At 34.4% G+C, this 15,035-nt stretch overlaps 1 protein-coding gene across 1 annotated transcript in view; it reads right to left on the bottom strand.

Moving 5' to 3' along the window:
- Positions 1-14,003, bottom strand: part of CCDC73 (coiled-coil domain containing 73) — a 41,516-nt gene extending 27,513 nt beyond the window's left edge. Inside the window, exons 1-6 of the mRNA XM_026041096.1 lie at positions 13,867-14,003; positions 8,963-9,034; positions 6,581-6,652; positions 5,846-5,881; positions 4,176-4,250; positions 3,128-3,166 (exon numbers count right to left, since the gene is read on the bottom strand). Of these exons, the coding sequence (XP_025896881.1) occupies positions 3,128-3,166; positions 4,176-4,250; positions 5,846-5,881; positions 6,581-6,652; positions 8,963-9,034; positions 13,867-13,998 (426 nt within the window). The 5' untranslated portion in view covers positions 13,999-14,003. The remainder of the gene's footprint in view (positions 1-3,127; positions 3,167-4,175; positions 4,251-5,845; positions 5,882-6,580; positions 6,653-8,962; positions 9,035-13,866) is intronic.
- Between the last annotated feature and the right edge of the window lie 1,032 nt (positions 14,004-15,035).

Genomic DNA, 15,035 nt, shown 5'->3' with positions numbered 1-15,035 from the left:
TACGGCACCGAGACCTCAGGCAAGATCAGCAACAACTATACACAAAGCTGCCAATTGTAAACTTTCCAAATAGAAGAACTGTTCCCACTGTGTTTGGAACACATCTCACCATTTCCCCCCTCAAGATCACTAGCTTTAACCTATACTGTATCACTTCATTCACACTGAATTGCTGAAAAATATAAAATAATTACAAGTAAATTCCAAAAAAAAAAAAGTGAAAAGAGAATTAAAGTCTTGTTAAGAACGAACCAATTTTAGAATGACATAACATTTTCTACAGATTCATTTTTCATTTGTTAGATRCATCCATTTCACAGAACTAAACTGTGGCAGGGAATCCCCTAGGGAGTGCCCTTACTCTCCACTCAGCTTTATTGTAACATCCATGGCAAGTTCTGCCTAGGTTAGCCAGCACTCATAGATGGATCCTGGACACAAGTCAGGAGACTTGCTACCAAGAACCACCYGGAATATCTGAATGCAGTTTCCTTCTTTTGAAGAGGAGCAGATTTTAATGGACCCAGGCCATTTCATGTCACTTGCAACAAAACTCCCAAGGAATATTAATTTAGCAACATAAATACAATCAGCAAGTGAAACTATACTGATTATTACATGTTCACACAGGTATTCACCCCACCTATTTTATGCATACCAAGACAGATGCTGTGAATACTATCCTGTAGATGCCAGTGCCCTCCCCACTGACTACACAGACTTTGCGCTCCAAAAAATCACTCTTTTGGACCATCTGAGTTTCTGCCTCTGAAATAACCAACACCAGCCTCAGTCTTCTTCTGAGACTTATTCTTAAGCTTTAAAAGTACACCATGGTGCTAAAGTGTATGTACTGCAAGCACAAAAGGAACACAAAAGAGAAACACTTTCTTGCATTTTCAGACATGCCCAGGATTAGATGATGCAGGTTGACAGGGGAATGCCCGAACAGATGAAAWATTATATTTCTACTTTATATGAGTTTTTATTTATACATTCAGAGCATTCTCTACACAGTATCACCTCCCAAGGAAACAAGGACTTTGCCAAGACTCTTTTCCTCCAACTCCTCTACCTCAGTAGCAAGAAAGRGAGGCAACATGGAAGTCACTTCCCCTGCTGTTCTGCCCCACAGCCAGCTCAGTAACAGGCATCCTCCTACGGCYGCAGACTGTGCAAGGGTTGGCACACACACAGCCAGGTTGCCAGGACTTTCATAATGGAAACGAGAGGACAACAGAGGAACAAGCAATCCTTCACTGCTTTCATAGAATTTTTCAGTATAAATGAAAAATTCTATTTCATACCTCTTGAAAACTTATTTCAGCTATTATAACTGGTAAAAGAGGCAGATGTGGTATATGAGCATTGCAAATGTTAGATTCAAAGAACAGAAACGAAATGAACAAAGCCGCAGGGAAGCGCTACTGCGGCGGGGCATACCGAGCTCCCGAGCACACACAAGGCTGCTACAGCGACCAGCRGGGTTTCCAAGGCACCAAGGAAACAAAACTGTACGTTTGCCTGCTCTCAAGACACCAGCCAGAGCAAAGTCCAATCTCTCTTTGACAAGTTTAAAATTGGAATAGAAATGATTCTCAAATAAATGCACAAATTGCAATTTCCTCCATTTTACTTTTGCATATTTAACTAAAGGAGTATGCTGGCTACTACTACTTAAATGGAAAACTATTTTGATCTCTGAAACACACCTTTGATCTCAGYGCAGATACTCAAGTCTGTAGAATATGACCCAGCCTAAAACTGTATTAAGCTGCTGCTGTTGCACAAGGCTAAAGAATTAGCTTCTAAATTCTTCATTCTTTTGTTTTCATCATCTATCAGAGCATCCAGTACAAATATGGCCATGTCATAGGTGCTAAATTTAGTGGTACTACCTCTAAAAAAATTTTCTAATATGCTTTCCCCATTTAGTACCATTTTAAATAACTATATCATGCAACGTCACAGTAACCCAGAGTTTTCAAAATATTATAACACTAAATTATTTCAAAATTGATAAATATAAGGTAATCTACTTTAGTACACACATATTTCTAATTTATATCAAGTGTTTCAACTTTAAATATTTTTCAAATGGAAAAAAATACTTGCAAATTATTAATAGGGACTACACAAAATTCTAAGCTCTATGATTTAATTTAGACATGTTTTAGATTAGACATATTTTAACAACAAATGCAAGTTAAAAAGTGAAGTAAGACAAAACACATTTTATGTTGCCTTTGATCTTTAACTTGTAGCCTTATCTCCCAGGTCAGAGGGCACATTATTCAATTTCACCATATTTTGTGTAAAACCACTGTAGCGTTGAAGATGACTTTCAGTACAAATGCCATGGTACTTAAAGCTAAACTGGACTCTAGTTTTTTGAGCTTCTTAATTAAAATCACAGTTTATAATGGTCTGACAATATTATCTTTATTCTTTCCAGTTGAGCAGCAGCAGAATTTTCACAGCATTGATTCAATCAAGCTTAGCYGTGTTTCTGCAGCTCACTCTCACTTCCTAAAACAGACAACAGGGTTCAGAGTGGCTAAGCTGTCACTCTGTATAAATTTATTCTCAGTGTCAAAGGGAGGAAGAGGTACCGAATGAAATCTAAACTGTTTAGGGGAACTGATGTTAAGAACTAACTCTGCAGAGAGTAGGGGAAAGGATAAAAAGGAAATATTACAGCCTTTCTCAAAAATAAGCTTATAAAAAAGAAATTCCCATTAGCTCTCTCTGTTGCTTCTTAAGGATGAATACATTACAATCTATAATTGTAAAGGCAATATAATTCCATTATTCATAGAACATCCTATAAAAAAATCTTCACTAATCTATCAAATGAAAGAAGTACCAATTAAGAACTACATCAATTTTGGAGAAAAAAATATCTTTTTGATAAACAGCAGCTATCAGAGTATAAAAGACAAAAATACTGTATTTGACAGTTGGGATTTTCTGGGTTGTTTTAAGATTCAGAAGATATGCCACCTCATTGGATTATTTGAAATAACGACCACTCATCATTTAAGGTTGCATTTGGTTAGTATTTGCATTACACTCTAAGCTGACATTCTATTGTCATAAAAYCCATTATTTGTTATTAATTTCTTACCATTTCATTCAATTTCTTCTGTAAAGTGTATTTCGAAATCTGTAAAACAAAAAAGCTATTAAACTGTAAGTACATTTTTCTGAAGGCAGCATGCACATTCTGTTGGTATTCTCATACATTTTTTTTCCATTTATTCTAATCCAACACAGTAATACTATTTTCAAATTAATGTTTACACTAATTCTTTTATTATACTCCATATAAATTTAACTTTTAATGTTCATGCTCAGTGTTCAAATGTTCAGATTTATTCCCTGATGGCAAACCAACTTCTAGAGAGTTATTTGGAATGGGGGGTTTTAAAGACTTTTATAACCATTTTCCATGCTTTTGCATGACTGATATTTATAATATAAAACTCTGATGAAAGGATGTCTGCAAGTTGCCATCCCAACTGGTACTCTTGAAAAGTATAAACTGGGGATTTTCATTCATTTCAAATACTGTTAAATGGTTCTCCAGTGTCATGCAAGAAATGCAAGAAAACCCCATACAGAAAYAGCACCCACTGTCACCAGAGTAAACTATGGGTTTATCCCACAGAATTTTGTTTTGATAGACAAACAGGCATTTGCAAGCCACAGATTAAGTGAAAAATACAGAAACCTTCTTGGGAAACAATCAAGAAAAATAATATAAAACATGGGTAGCTTTTAAGGTCCATGTGAATATTTGCTTATTTAGGAGTCTACAACTAGAGTTTCCAGGCATGGCAAGGAATGTCTTTAAATCCAGAGAAAGAAACAAAGGAAAAGGAAGACCGTGGAAATGAAGAAAAACAATCCCATTTCACACTTGATCTAGACTTTCACAAACTCTACAGTTCTTTAAAGGGAAGAAACTTTAGCTAAAGGGATATATTAGAACTACTGAGTCCTGAAGATTAGAAGAGAAATCCAATGGTGTAGGCAAGGTACACATATACTAGAAAAGGTGAAATTAGAAGGTCTTAACTGCTCTCTTAAAAAAACAACTATTTTCTCACCAGTGAAAATTCAAACCATGACATCTGCCTTACACATAAAGCTCCACAATAAGAAYGGTTTACCTGTAATGCTTTTAATGCTTCCTTCAGTCCATCAATTTCTTTTTCTTTTGTTTCTATAGCAAGTTGATATTTTCCCTGTCAACAAAAGCAAAACATAATTATTTTCAACAGTTAAAATTGCACAGTAAATTTTAGACTTTCCATTTCCGGAGGAGAAAAACTGACAAAAGCTGGATTTATTTAAGTCTAGGACAAGGATATTAAATACTATACAAATTATATTGAGTAAATCCATTTTCTTATCTACTGTTACAGGACTTTCAAGGAATTATTTTCCTCTATTTTTAAGCTGGAAAGATATTCAAGTCATTTAAATTACTAAATATACACATAGATTTGTGCATATACATACACAACCGTGTTGGTGTGACAGTGTGTATATATATAATTATATAAAAATATATGAAAGTAAAAAACTCGAACGGAATTAGATCAGGTAAGAAATTCAGATAGCAAAACAAAAAGCAGAAACAATAGGAAATAATCTAGGAAAAAAAGTTTGGCTATTCATGCTGTTTTCTTCCCAAAATTATGAGCTGTGCAAACTTTTGAACAGCCACGATGAGCCACAAAAAATATATATAAATGTAAATTGGAGCAAAATCTGTCCTTTATTTTCAAACTCTTCCCTAAAACATAACATTTCCTCCCCTCACCTCCCTTTTTGTTACTTTATACAAAGTACTGAATGTACTATTGGATTCAGTGGAAGCCTCTAGAGGTTAAAAGGAGAAAGGGAAAAAATAACTCTGAATCAATATCTAATCAATATCAATCATTAAAAAATCCAAGCAAGGACTCATAGGGAGAGCAGTATAGACAGGCTGGATGTTTTGAGAACAAACTTCACATTTTCACAAATAAATCTTCACTAGATGTAATAAATGCAGCAAATCATTTTACATCAATACTTTAAATCAACACTAAGGAGCAGTTTCATTTAAGTGTTCAGTAAGTTACTCTGAATTTTTATGATGCACAAAGCATTCACTCTTACTTAAGAATCCATCAGAAATCTGAGAGAATCAAGAGAAGGCACACGGAGCCAGTCAGTGGCTTGCCTTGTGGTTCAAAACACCTCTGCTACAACCTCTGCACATCCTGTATTCAGGACAGCAATCRGCAGCTCAGCCTGATACAGAAACTCAGGTCGTTAAAAAAATAAAACTAAACCATACTTAAGAGATCCAGACTTTAGAACATGGTACTTCAGTTCAGTTAGGCTCCTCATGAAACCAGCTCAGTTAAACCGATACACAGGGCCTACTCAAAATTGCTGGTTTTGCTAAGCCTGTTATAATTTCTACTTTTGTTAACTAGTATGTGAAAAAAGCTGTGACAACATTCCAAAACCCTAAAGTGAAGTGCAACTTTGCAGAGCTTCAATAGAGAACTATCAAAAAAAAAAAACCCCATTTATTCTCCAATCATTTTAGCATTAGTAGATTTTAAAATGACTCACAAGTCTCAAACAGTATTATATAAGTCATAAACAATTACAGTTCACAGTAATTATAATACTATTTTATAAACAAATATCTTTGCCAAAGCAAGAAAAATAAGAAAAATACGAGTGCAATATATTTAGTTCATCTCCAGTAAGCTATACAGCATTATAACTTCTTTATGTGCTTCACTGGGTGACAAATAATAAGTGTTACAAACAGTACCTTTTCTTCTTCCATGGCAAACACCTTTRCCTGCAACTTAATTGTCATAAAAGAGTTAAAACAAATCAACACATCAGATTCGTTTTATTCGCACAGCTTGAGAAGACATTAATAGTTACATTGCCCTGCATAGTTTCTTTTTTGACTATAGATCTATACCAAGAGCAGTCTTCCAAATCAAGTTACTTCCTTTCCTCAAGATAGACAGGAAAACTTCATCACTTGCTAATTGTTTTGTGTGATGCTRCAAATGCTGATGCAGCATCAGCAATAAAATCCTTCATCACCACTTGCAAGAACCATCTCAGCTTCCATGACTGCTCTCTGCAAGCTCTTTCAACACTCATATATCATTTGTTGATTACATATTACAGATAAAAGCACAATTTATAGATTTTATAGACTGAAACACACTTTAAAGTATTAAATTTCTATATAATAGATCTTTTACCACAGGTTATGAGGCTAAATTTGCACAAAACATGTTATCTTAAGAAAAAAGAGGGGAAAAAAAAGAACAGAATAAAAGCATCAGTATCTTCCGCAAGAACTCTGTGCTTAGAAATTAGTAGCAAAAGAGATGATTCCAAGGGAGACAGTTACTTATTTGATCTATATATTATATCATTTTATGATTTGTTTTATGGTACAATATATGAAACACAAAAGTAATTTAACATCAACTGCTGCCATTGTAAAATGCCACGTCAAACCTGAATACCCTTATTTTGCTACCTGTTTTTTAAAGACTGCCACAGCTTCTTTGTTTTGTTGATGCAACGTATCTGTCTGATGCTGCAGAGTTTCCTGCTCATAGAAAACAACAGGAGCATCTTGTAAATCACATTTGTGGTACAAAATTTGCATATAGTGTTTAAACAAAAYGATTTGTTTCTAAAAAGATGTAATCAACTAAGTAACTAAGACTGAAGMCTAGAGAGACGTTTGTTAACTGGCAATCATCTTTCTAGTAGCAGTTTCCCTCTTAATTTATAATTTGRAATAATATTTATAATCTGGAATTCAGATTGGCTGTTGCTGGCATCTCCAAAACAGTCACCTGTTCTGCCAACCTGCAGAAGCGATACAATACCCTTCCCATCTAAAGACAGWAACCTGATACAGCTCCAGAATTAAATAGAACTTTAATTCTCATCTCAACTTCAAAAATACAACCTATTAATAATTTGTTATTCTGTTTTCAGTTGAATTCTAGTCATTTAAAATACTTCCTGAAAGAGCTGAAGGCAGGGAGAAAATATAAAGTGTAACATTTTTARTCATTCTGCTGCATAGCTACACTCTTATTTATAAATGATACTAGATATAGATTAGATGTTAAATGTTAGATGTACAATTTTGTCTTYGTTCCATATGATAATAGTCTCCGATAGTGCTCTCCATAAATTGGCAGTGTAAGATCTCCAAGTATCCCGATGGTACACTCAAGATTTACTTAAAGTCATGTCATATGAAATATATCTTCATCAAATCAGCTTTTGAAGTTCTGGACACTAGTGAATATTACACAAAGAGTCTGCCATTGAGCTGTCTCAAAATATAGATGTGTCTTCAGCTACATAGCAATATTGTGATGTTATAGTAAATATACTTACTACATTTATATAAGTATTCTCTCCACTCATTCTGTTTCCCCAATCTAGCATTTTTGCACATCAGCAACGAAATTAATAAGATGAAGACAAATGTGCATCTAAAGTCATGCGGATGGTATTAAATCAGAGACTTGGCTTAAATCATGACCCTATCTGAAATTAGTTCACCAGATTTTCAGTGAAATAGTGCATACAAAATCAGAGAAATCTTGGTTGAAAGGAATCTATGAAGGAGAACACATCAGATATTTTTTAAACTCAAGATGAGAACTTACTGATCCCACTGAGGCCAGTGGGATTGCACATTCAAAAAGCATTAGATCACAAGTTCAGTTTAAATGTCACACTTAGCATTTTTATCTTGCTTGGCTCACCAAAACTGGAAACTCTTATTAGCTTGTTCCTTTCAAGTTGCACAGCKCTATGTATGTGCTTACATGAAGTTACTAAAATCTGAAACTCATTATTTTAGGTTTACATGTGCTAAGGTTAAATGCAAAGTATAGAAAAAAATAGTTCATCCAACTCGAAGCCACATTTTTATTAATAGGAAATTAAATTGTTGTTAAGGTCTCAGATAGAAATCATTTCCTTTGAATCTTCATTATTGAGAAAGACCACAATGCTAGATTAAGAAAAGCAAAAAAGGGTTAAGTTAAAAGCACTGTTGCTTCTACAAATATAAGATGTTTCCTGTTTTTGTGTGCACATATATATCTTTCAGAAAATAAAAGCATAGAGTTAGGATTATTAATTTAAGATGGTTAGGATGAACTCCAAGAAGAAATAGTCTTTCTTTACTAYCGAGATGTTAAAAATTTCAAGATCAAGGAGAAGTTATTGTTTTTTCTGTGATCGTAAAACATAGTGTGAAGCCTTTTATCCTGTGACCTAGTGACAGGGTTAGAGGTTTGACAGTTTTTGCAAAAGGAATGGATTTTCTATGACAGCATAACCTAAGAAGTCCTAGCCCAAAAAGTTAAYATTAGATTCATTTTACTAAAAGCTTAATTCTGATCAATTAAAGTGAACAACTTTAGGGTGTGAATTACCTGCAACTTGCTGTCTAAAATTGATTCAGAATGTCCCCTCCACCCTAAACATGACAAGGTTGTTGTTCGTGCARCTGTGCTGGTGTTAGCCCCAGCCAAAGCCAAGTGTGAACTAGCTGCTGTTTAGTGTCCTCCACATTTTTGATTCAGAATGCCTCATTTCAAACTAAATGCCCTATTTGCCTGATTGCTTCAGGTTCTACATGTGTTCTGACTAAAGATTTCCAGTCATGTTAAATTGAGATATTTTTCTCTTGTTAGATAGATTTTTAGCATACTGCAATATCCAAAACCCATATACAAGTTACAAAAAGTAATGACTAGGCAATAAACTAACTTCTATCACATCACTAATAAATTTAAGGATTATACCAACTTATAATCTATATTGTTATACATCACAATCCATATCATAATGAATACTAAAGCCACATAAAAAAGTTACCAACCTTCTGCCATTCGAGTTCCTGTTTCTCAACAACAATTTTACTTATCTGATCTTCATAATGAATCTCTGTTTCCTAGTTAAAAAAGTGACACATTTACATGAGACCAGTACCTGCAAATTGGATATCAGCACAATTTATGTATTCATACTTTTATTCCTTTACAATTCAGTACCCAGAAGAGTAAAAGGAAGCAAAGGCTCCAGATGTGAACAACTGCTTTCCAACCAAAAAATATGCAGAATAAACTTGATTAACTTCCTTGATTAACAGGAAATTTAGAGGCACGTGTGGACAGAAATAACACACTTTTGTCCACAGGAGGGTATTTCAAAAGTTGCTTCCTGGGCCTAAAAGTATGCCTCAAAATCTGTGTGAGCTTCAAATATAAAATATTGAGCATACATGGAAAATTAAAATCCAACCAGAGAATTATCAAAAATTTAGCTTTTGTTTTTCTAATATGAACCTACATGATACAACTGTAGAAGAGACTAAATATTTTGAAGCATACATTTTGAAACGCAAATCAAACACATCACCGTTGCTSTATTTCTTTAGAATATATAATCAAAATTGCCTATGCTTTTCTTTATAAACTCAATTACTTTGGCGTATTTGTTAAGCCAAAACCCACAGGCTAAGAGTATTTATACAAACTTCAACAGCAGGCTAGCATCAGAAAGGAAATAGAAGCTTCTGAGCATAAAACAACAAATATGAAAAGAGCTTAGCATATGCAGCCCAATTCTGACCTCATAGAAATGGAATAGAAAAGTTTGATTTCTGTTAAGACAAGCAARTATCATGAAATAGAGTGGAAATAATGTAATTCTTCAAAGTAGAGCAATGTAGAGAACACTAACATTACAAAACCTTGACATACTTCTATTCAAATGGGTGAGACTTACCTAAATACAACAGATACCCCACGCAACCACGTCTTTAGTGTACAAGGGGTTTAACAAAACCAAAATATTTTATTAAAAATGAAACTGGCAGACAACTTGTAATAAACATGCACAGTATTCATTTTAGAATGTTTGAGGAAATTTTAAAATTGCATGACATCACTGAAAAACAACATACACRTCCAAATTTGTTAGTATTTGCTTTTAAATTTAGATGTCATTTTAAGAAATAGCATATAAAATTAAGACAATTAAGACAATTAAGATAATTAGCAATTATCATATCTATGTCAATGGCTTTACATTTAACTGAATAAACACAATAACACAAATTTGAAAACTGCATTAGATTTTTAATGACTACTTAAGTACTAAAGAGCATCAGAATTGAGTGAATGAACAACACTCCTTCAACTTTACTCCCAAATCTGCTTGAATCCGAATCCTAACGGAAAATCTGGAAACTGCGARAAAAGGTCTATTCACGTAACTACTGAGAAAAAAGTAAACACAATAAATGCCAGCAAGTGAGAATGACAATTAAATGATTAAAAATGTTCTCTTGTGAAATGGCTAACAATTATCAGCCTTATCTATCTTTTTTACTTCTTTCAAGGGACATTTATAATTTGCCCATTTTGAACTGAAGGCTTTAAAAAGTTCTAGGAAGCATATCTTTAAAGTTCCTACAGCTGTTTAATACAACAAAAGCATTATTATACTTAGCAGCAAAATATTATACACAACTTTGAGGCGATATCAAAGAACAAAAAACCTTAAGAGCATCTATTTTTTATTAGATGCCTTAGGACTACACGAATTTAAGTGTTTTTTTTTTTTATAAAAAGACTACCATAACAATAAAAGAGGAGTAATTTGATGGTTTATTTACTCGTTATAACCTTTAGAAAGTGTCAAGCCTTCTTTAAAGTGTTTGCTTCAGGCTGTAGTTTTACAAGATGGGCTGTGGATTGGTCAAGCCCCCTCGATTCCTGACCCTGAACAGATTTAGGAACAGAGTACAGCTGGCTCACGTCCAGGCAGCCAAAACTGCTGCTAGGTACTTTTATTATCTTTTTCAAACTCATAATTTACCTCCTACGAAATTGCACATTCAGTTTCTCATGCAGCTCAATCAAATAGTACTCACAAAATACAGTTTCCAATCATCTCCTAATACAATTAGAACAAACCTCATAAAGTTAAGCAATCAAGTATCACTTTTAGCAGACTGTATGGATCTTCTTAAGCTTTGTTCCCAGGACAAGCATTGAGAAAATAAAAAAACTCTGTTATATAACAGCTTTATTCTAACTTTAGCTCCTGACAGCTCTTAAAACCCCCAAAGCATCCTAAGACAGTTAATCAAAACTTTGAATAACCATGTCTTTGGAATTCATACTCAAAAGCATTCCTTATTCAGAAGCACATTGTCAGCTCCTTCACACAAGCAGAGACACTACCTCTTTACCTTTGCAAACTGTCTCAGATTTATATTTAAATAAAAACAATCTATTTTGACATATTCCTTTAACCCCCTACATTTGACACAACTCTCTTCTTACCAAGTAACATGCTCCTAACCAAATTTCACATTATTTACTAGATTATATGCTAGAGCATAAGTTATAAGCCAACATACCACTTACTGTCTTAAACAGTGTTGTATAGCTCTACATTACCAGATTGAGAAACTTTGATTTTGATTATTCTTTTATCTTAGAATACTTTTTATTATTATTATTTTCAGCTTTTTTTCTTGCTAAAAAGTAACTTAATTTACACATGGTCAAAAAAAATCCAGTTATAAGACTACTGGTACTGCTCCTGCACAACATCCTGCCAGTAAGGTGTAGTTTTTTGCTGTATCATAACACTTATGTTATTTTCATTCTAGGAAAGGCTTTATGAGCATAACTGACAAGTACATTGATATTTTAATATGAGTTCAAGTGCAATCCTACTTTGCTTCTCCTGGAAAATAAGTTATTGCTCTTCACTTAATACCTCAAACACCATTTTTTTATTTTGGGCATGAATGAAGAAGAAAAGCAAATCAGGAGGAGCTTATACATCCTCCCTCTAAGGAAATCTGGAAAAAAGCCAATGTGCTGCTATAGAAATCAGATTAGGATAGCCAAAGTTGTAAAGAACGATAAAGAACTGCAATAAACTCATGCAAATCTAGTTGAAAAGAGCACAGAGCTCAGCAGAACAAGGGTGAGCTAGAGCTTCTCCAGACAGTTGACAGAGAAAGCTCAAGATGAGGTACTGAGAGAGCAAAAATACGTGTCACGACAACAGGCTACAGATTCCAGGATGTGCCTCCTTTGAAAAAAGTGAAGGAAAAAAATGAAATTCTTGCCCTTTTTTTTCTCCATGACTGATCGTTTTGTCATGTAGCATAAAAGTAAGTACAAAATAGGTGTCTAAGTTACACAAGAACAGATGTAGGAATAGAAGACACACAAGCAAATAGGTAAAATAGGAAAATGAAAAGCACTAGGGACAGGGAAGGAGACTAGAGTCAAAGGAACAAAGTGAAACACATTGGAGCAAAACGATGGGAGCGTCTAGCACATTCCTTTCCACTCCATGAAACCGGCTCCGGAAGCTGGGAGATCCCCACATTCCTGTGCTGTGAGCACAGTATGAATTTCCCTGACAAATCAAACACGGCACCTCCCTGTTTAGTGACTGGTCCTCATACAACCTGCTACTTTTACATCCTCCTTTGGCACAAGGAATACCATTCTGTTATACAGTATATAATGGCATATAGAAGTATGAGAGCTGCCAATAACTGCAAGTCAGTACAGTTCCAGCTTACTGAATTCTGTTTTTCCACACAGAGGTAGAATATTTCATCTCAGTTAATGCACAGGTCAAAAATAAAATTGAGAGCAGAATTCACCATCCTTCACTATGCTGCCTCCATTGGGCTATCAATCTGCTATGAACTTCATGAGCAACTAGGAAAGGAAAGAGGAARATGAGAGAAAACTGCAGACCTTCTGCTCTGCTTTTCACTCTCATTTGTTGGATAAGATGGTTTAAGCTGGAGTATGTCATCTAAGCACTACCTTTCACTTAGAGCAGACTATAAACTTACTATAGTCTGAGCAGACTATAAATTTTAAAACTAAAAACAACTTTAGCCAAAAAATGGCTCATCCTTCTGAGAAAATCTGTACCAAACTAGTCACTGACTCTCGCAGCACCGTAGAGACAAAAGAGAAAAAACCCAAAGATTAAGCTTAAAGTCCTCTCCATTAATTTAAACATCTTGGGCATTGACCAAATAGATTAACATTATAAAATGAAGTTAAAGTTAAGAATTTCAGGCTAGTGGAATCATTCAGATTTTACTTTTCAATTCCAAAGGAGTTTGACCAGACTAAACACTACCACTGCGGTGAAATACATTCAAGAGACCTTGGTAGCTTTTATCACGAGGATTATAACCTCTGACTTCTGTCCAAATTCACGACATGTATTTTATTACTTCAAAGATAAAACCAGCATCTTTGGAACAGGTCCAAATCAAATACCTATATCCTTCTGCTTTTCAAAGCAGCAATGTTTCAGAAAATCTACATGAAAAATAAGATAGCATTTGTACATATATAYAACTAAAAATGACTTGGACCATCTTTTTTCCCATATGCAAGTTCATTCTTGCAGATACAAAATGGTTATAATAGTGTATAAAAATTTAAATATAGTTTTTAGGCAATATTCGGTAACCAAATAYGATAATTTTTTGATAAGTTTAAGATAGCCAAATTCATGGCTCCCACTCAACCATGTTCTTTCTGCTGCCCAGAGAATTTCTAACACAAACACTAAGGCAATATTTTTTAAAAATCACGCAGTTTGGAAGATTAAAGTATTATATGAAACTTACTAMGTTAATAAACACTTGAAAAGGATTTTCTATGATCCTATAAAGGAGAGAGAAATTAGACAAAAAATACTGAAAATAAACATATTTACCCTTCTTATACGTAGTTCTTCTATTGCCTCCAACAAATTTGTTTTAAAATTTAACAGTTGAATAGAAAGCAATGTCTCTGATGGACTTTGAAGAGTAGAGTCAAGTGTTTTTGTCTTAAAGTCTTCATCCATTCTTAGATTTTCTGAAAAATAAAAATGCCTGTTTCTTGCTCAGTGYATCTTTAAAGAGGATATTCAATCTGCAAAACTTGCAAGTGTCAATGCAATTTCCTTTCACAAAGAGAAATACTACTATGTATGGCCAGTATGTAATTACCACCATTTTTATTTTAAATGAATGTGTGCCATTGTATGGAAAACAGCTTTATCATTAATTCACCAGGTCCTCTTCTTTTTCCTCTATTTTTTGATCTGTTTTTAGTTTTAGACAGTTTACAACAAGCATAGGAAAATGAAGTGGTACAGGCTTTTCCAGAGTAAATGCCCTGCACTGACATGCAGGTACTGCAATGAGCATATCAGGCTATAACAAAATAGCACAACATTGCCATCCCCAAGATTAAGCCATAGGGTCATTAAGGCCATTAAGACASAGTTTAAAACCAAACAAAAAAACCCACTCCAGACTGGCCTGATCATAAACTACAGCTAAAATTTGGGGTTAATATTTACACTTAGTATTCTGAACTTCAAGGAGAAAAATGGTTTGCATTTTCCTYCTATTCCCATGAAATCAAATACCAGTATTTTGTGCTTTACATTATTTACATGTTTACATCTAACAAGGATTTATGCTAATATGCAATGCATACATCCATCCATCTGCAGSAGTAAGGCATGTTTGTTAGGGAGATCAGAGAAGAACATCTCATTACTTCTGTCAGTTTTGTCAGCATTTGGACTTATTCATGAACAGGCAACATCTCTACTTTCAATATCATTTTTTAATTGATTTAATTTTTTAATCGATTTTCTAGCAGTATGCTAAAACAAGTCAGTCGCATACACTTCAGCACAATACTACCCCTTCCCACGAACATAACTGAGTGTGTTTTCTGTACTAACAACTTGGAAAGATAGGGACAGAGCACAGGAGTTGTGATTGACCCGGCTGCTGCCACCAGAGAACTCTTTGGAAGGGGTCACTGCAGGAGGAGACCTGGTCTGCATCACAGAGCCCTAACAACTACAAATCAGGGCTTACAAGT

Source organism: Nothoprocta perdicaria, unplaced genomic scaffold (genome assembly GCF_003342845.1).
Source record: "Nothoprocta perdicaria isolate Ctin4 unplaced genomic scaffold, notPer1 scaffold_28, whole genome shotgun sequence".
NCBI lineage: Eukaryota > Metazoa > Chordata > Aves > Tinamiformes > Tinamidae > Nothoprocta > Nothoprocta perdicaria.
Note: the sequence above shows the minus strand (reverse complement) of the source record. Positions and strands in the feature narration are given on the sequence as shown.